This window comes from Salmo trutta, unplaced genomic scaffold (assembly GCF_901001165.1).
Source record: "Salmo trutta unplaced genomic scaffold, fSalTru1.1, whole genome shotgun sequence".
Lineage (NCBI taxonomy): Eukaryota > Metazoa > Chordata > Actinopteri > Salmoniformes > Salmonidae > Salmo > Salmo trutta.
In genome coordinates this window covers 1-5,000 of record NW_021822321.1, presented here as the reverse complement: position 1 = coordinate 5,000, position 5,000 = coordinate 1, and the positions used below count along the sequence as shown (strand labels likewise).

General features: G+C 50.1%; 1 protein-coding gene across 1 annotated transcript in view; it reads right to left on the bottom strand.

Annotated features, from left to right (window-relative positions):
• LOC115181723 (tripartite motif-containing protein 46) overlaps positions 1-4,384 on the bottom strand; it is a gene marked incomplete at its 5' end in the record, with an annotated part of 10,965 nt that extends 6,581 nt beyond the window's left edge. Inside the window, 7 exons of the mRNA XM_029743548.1 lie at positions 248-580; positions 668-789; positions 961-1,214; positions 1,379-1,474; positions 1,598-1,744; positions 2,905-3,103; positions 4,234-4,384. Of these exons, the coding sequence (XP_029599408.1) occupies positions 248-580; positions 668-789; positions 961-1,214; positions 1,379-1,474; positions 1,598-1,744; positions 2,905-3,103; positions 4,234-4,384 (1,302 nt within the window). The remainder of the gene's footprint in view (positions 1-247; positions 581-667; positions 790-960; positions 1,215-1,378; positions 1,475-1,597; positions 1,745-2,904; positions 3,104-4,233) is intronic.
• Positions 4,385-5,000: the final 616 nt, after the last annotated feature.

The following is a 5,000-nucleotide window of genomic DNA, read 5'->3' as shown; positions in this document are numbered from 1 at the left end:
AGAGGATGGAGGGATGGAGAGAGGATGGGGGATGGAGAGAGCATGGACGGATGGAGAGAGGGCCGGGGGGTGGAGCTGGGTTGCAGAACAGAGGGAGAGGGTTATGCAGAGAGAAGATGAGAAGATGAGGGAATTGAGAAGGTGAAGGGATGGATTGGGACAAAAGAGGTATTGACTTTGTTAAACAATTCCCCAACAATAATTGTATCATGAATTGCGTATTATGGTGTCTGTGTGTGTGTCTCACCTGGTGCGGGTGGTGTGTGCAGGTAAACCTCTTCGCTGTACTCTCCAAACCCCGCCTTATTGCTTCCTTTCACCCTTAGCACATACACACTGTCCATCTCCAGCCTGTCAATCACAGCACTAGTCCCGCCCACCTCCTCCAGGCGTTGCCACGCCACTGGAGCATTGGGACTCCTGACCTCTCCTCCCCAGCCTGCCTCGGTCAATCCCATTCGCCGCTGGAACTCGACGGAGAAGTGCCAGGCAGGGGCGGAGTCCTGGGGGAGTCGCCAGCACAGGAACAGCTGGTCATAGGCCAGCGTCCGCTGAGTGTCAATCACAGGAGCCAATGGGGCTGTAGCAGGGGCGGGGCAGAGAAGAAAAGGGAGTTATATTGGTGGATGGGATGAGTTAGCTTTCAGATCTAACCTCTTACACACACCTCTTATGTATTCCATGTTGCTGATGACTTTCAGTTCTCTGGAGGCGTCCATGTGGAAGTGTCTGAAGGAGGGATCAGCCGAGAGAGAGAAACACTGCACATTCTCTATCGCTTTCACCAGCCTGGAGAGAGAGAAAGAGAGAGTCAGAGGCAGAGAAAAAGAGAGAGAAAGAGTGAGAGAGAAAATAGAGAGGGGGGGGCTGGTAAGTGTTAAGCGTTGATATTGCACCTGTTATTTACCCACAGTGTGTGTGTGCGGGTGCACATGTGTGTTTTGCATCTACCACCCGTACCTGTTGTGGGTGATTCGTGCGGCCTGTACGAAGCAGGGTTGGTCGGTCTCTTTGAGCAGCTCCTGTGTGTAGGCCATTAACCCGCCGTGCTCCTGCAGACCCCTCCTCTCAGACACCTGGGCCAACAGGGCCTCCCCCCTCCTCAGCCGGGCCCCCTCCAGGGCCAGGGTCAACGCTCCCTGTCGCTCAGCTAGAGACGCCCCCAGCTCCCTCACAGACTGGGACAACTGCTCCCTCGCCAAGGCACTGTTCAACTAGAGAGAGGGAGGTGAGAGGGGGTATAAGGGAGGGGGTAGAGGGAGGGAAAGAAGAGCATGAAGGTTATACTGTGTTGGCGAGAAAGAGGCAATCGAAGGATAGAGGGAGGAAAGTAGTGGATTGGAACGAAAGAGAGACAGAAAGGATGGAGAGAGTTTACCTCCATATGTGTGATGGCACTCTCCAGCTGAGTTATCTGAGCCTTTACTGTATCCTGATTGGCCAGAATGTAGTTGATCTCCTTGGTGATTTTGTCCTCAGGTGTTAAGAGACAGATGACAATATCAGCAAGCAAATATGTAGTTTCATGTTTTAACAGATAGATAGATAGATAGATAGATAGATAGATAGATAGATAGATAGATAGATAGATAGATACCTTTAGTGCCTGGCAGGCCTGTGCGATGGGCGCCACCTTGTGGCCGTGGTGGACTCTGCGGAGCTTACAGAGCGGACACAGCAGCCTCTGGCAGGAGCGACAGTACCACAACAACCTCTCCTGCTCATGCTCCAGACACGTTAGGACCTAATAGGGAAGAACGGGGGAGAGGAGGAGAGGAGAGAGGGCAAGAGGGGAGGAGGGGGAGAGGAGAGGGAGAAAGGAGAGGGCAGGAGGGGAGAGGAGAAGGGAGGAGGGGGAGAGGGTTGAGGGGGTGAAGAGGGGAAAGGAGAGGGCAGGAGCGGAGAGGAGGGGAGGAGGGGAGAGGAGGGAAGAGGAGAGGGGAGGAGGGGAGGAGGGGGAGAGAAGGGGAGAGGGCAGGAACGGAGAGGAGGGGAGAGGGGAGGAGGGGGAGAGGGCAGGAGAGGAGGGGAGAGGGGAGGAGGAAGACAGGTACAGTAGAGGTGTAGATACAGGGGTGGGCAGGGAGGAGAGAGGAAGAAGATATAACAGGAGGAGGAAGACAGGTACAGTAGAGGTGTAGATACAGGGGTGGCAGGGAGGAGAGAGGAAGAAGATATAACAGGAGGAGGAAGAAAAGGAGGTCACCAACCAAACTCAGAGAGAGTCACTGTGGAGGAAACGTGAAGGAGAGAGAGAGAGGGACTGTAGAGGAAACAGGTGAAGGAGAGAGAGAGAGGGACTGTAGAGGAAATAGGTGAAGGAGAGAGAGAGAGGGACTGTAGAGGAAACAGGTGAAGGAGAGAGAGTTACTGTAGAGGAAACAGGTGAAGGAGAGAGAGAGGTACTGTAGAGGAAACAGGTGAAGGAGAGAGAGAGGTACTGTAGAGGAAACAGGTGAAGGAGAGAGAGGTACTGTAGAGGAAACAGGTGAAGGAGAGAGAGAGGTACTGTAGAGGAAACAGGTGAAGGAGAGAGAGAGAGAGGGACTGTAGAGGAAACAGGTAAAGAAGTTATAGAGATAGTGACTGTAGAGGAAACAGGTGAGGAGAGAGAGAGAGGTATTGTAGATGAAACAGGTAAAGAAGTTATAGAGATAGTGACTGTAGAGGAAACAGGTAAAGAAGTTATAGAGATAGTGACTGTAGAGGAAACAGGTGAAGAGAGAGAGAGAGGTACTGTAGATGAAACAGGTAAAGAAGTTCTAGAGATAGTTATAGATCCAGAGAAGAGGGAAATACAGGACAAAAACAGCAATTTCATGAACATAGTTAACCCTTACATACACCCCCCAAATACTACGTAAACACACACACACACACACATACACACATACACACACATACCTTGGGTCTGAAGTTGTTGGTGGGCAGTATGTGTTCGTGCTGGGAGCGGAGCGTACCCCAGGGGTGGTAGAGCTTGAAACACTCGTTGCAGAAGTTGGACCTGCAGTCAGCACAGCCCTTAGTGGCCTCCAAGGACTGAGGGGCCTTACAGAAGCCACACATTATAGCCACGCTGCCCAGGCTCACTGTGTGTCTGTACCTGGAGGCAGACAGGGGGGAGAAACAGTGGAGAGGGTGGGGGTTGATACAAAAAGAGGAGAGTGAGAGAACACAGAGCAACATTAAGCCATAATGATGTCACTGTCCAAGATCACTGTAGAGAGAGAGAGAGAGAGAGAGAGAGAGAGAGAGAGAGAGAGAGAGAGAGAGAGAGAGAGAGAGAGAGAGAGAGAGATTGGACGTGGGTTAGGTAAATTAGGAAGGGGGGGATGAGAGGTGAGAAAGAGAGGGGGAATGAGCTAAATGTGCTACTGTACGTTCTGTTCTGTCCTCTTCTGTTCTGCTTTCAGATGTATGTTGTTTTAAATGTTATCCAACTTCCTGACCTGGATCCTTCAGCTGTGTTCTGTGTTCCTGCAGACTGCACTGTTTCTACTTCCAGTGAGCTATGGACTCAACATGCCCAGTCACGCTTTACTGACAGAGACAACCCAGCCTCCAGGGGAGAGAGAGAGCAGCTGCTGCAAACTCCTCTCAAACTGCTGCTGCTGCGTCTCAAACAACAATGGCTATTCTCCCTCCCTCCCTCCCTCCCTCTCTCTCTCTTCCCAATTCTTTCCTACTCTCTCCCTATACCTCTCCCAAATCTCTCTTCCATCCTCTCTCTGTGAATCTCAGTAGTCTACAAAGGCCTCCTCTCTTCCTCTTTTTCAGATCACTACTAATGAAGGAAAGAAAACAAGGAAAGGAGGCAATTTATGAGAATCACAATGTCTATGTGTTTGTCTCTTGAAGCATTCAGAACCTCAACTTGTTGTTCAGAAAGTCCATTTGATGTTCATGTGAATTATGAAGTCACCTCAGCTTCCCAGTTCCCACACACTCAGCTCGTTAGGCCCTGCTTCAGGAGGGGGGGTTCTCCCCGTACCAAAACCAATGATTTTCTGTCCCATTTATAAAGCACTATTGACTTTTCCTTCTTTCTGTGCTTATCTTTTTTTCCTGCAGGATTGGTTCAGAACCTACATTCCTCTGTAAGTAAGTGAGCAACTCTCTCTACGTGTCTGTTTGTCTGTGTGTGTGTGTGTGTGTGTGTGTGTGTGTGTGTGTGTGTGTGTGTGTGTGTGTGTGTGTGTGTGTGTGTGTGTGTGTGTGTGTGTGTGTGTGTACCTCTCTACGATGCGTTCCAAGGTGAGATTCCTGAGGCAATCGGTCAGTCCTCTCTCCCCCAGCTCCACCTCTTTGTGACAGGACGGACAGGGGAACAGCATGGGGGCAGGAGACATGTCCTTACGACGACGCCCAGGGTACGTCCCAAAACCTGAGAGGTGGGGGGAGGAGGGGGGAGGTGGGGGGGGTACGTTTGGAGAGGGAGAGAGGAGACAGAAAGTAATCAGTATGAGTGTGATAGTTCCATCACAGTTTGATAGAACTAGAGACAGACTTTTCTATCCCCTGACTGCACTGCACACTACATGCTGACACAGACAGAAACTGCTGCTTCACACCTAGAACACCTGCTAGTTCACACACACACACACACACACACACACACACACACACACACACACACACACACACACACACACACACACACACACACACTCTACTGCCCCCCAACTCTCTCTCAACATAAATAATAAATATGTCATATGAACATTTCATGTGTCTTTGAAGTGTTGTGATGTATGAACCAGTCATATACACTGCATCTACAAAACATTAGGAACACCTACTCATTCCCTGACATAGACTGAACAGGTGAATCCAGGTGAAAGATATGATCCCTTATTGATGTCACTTGTTAAATCCACTTCAATCAGTGTAGATGAAGGGGAGGAGACAGGTTAAAGAAGGATTGTAATCCTTGAGACAATTGAGACATGGATTGTGTATGTGTGTCATTCAGAGGGCAAGACAAAAGATTTAAGTGCCTT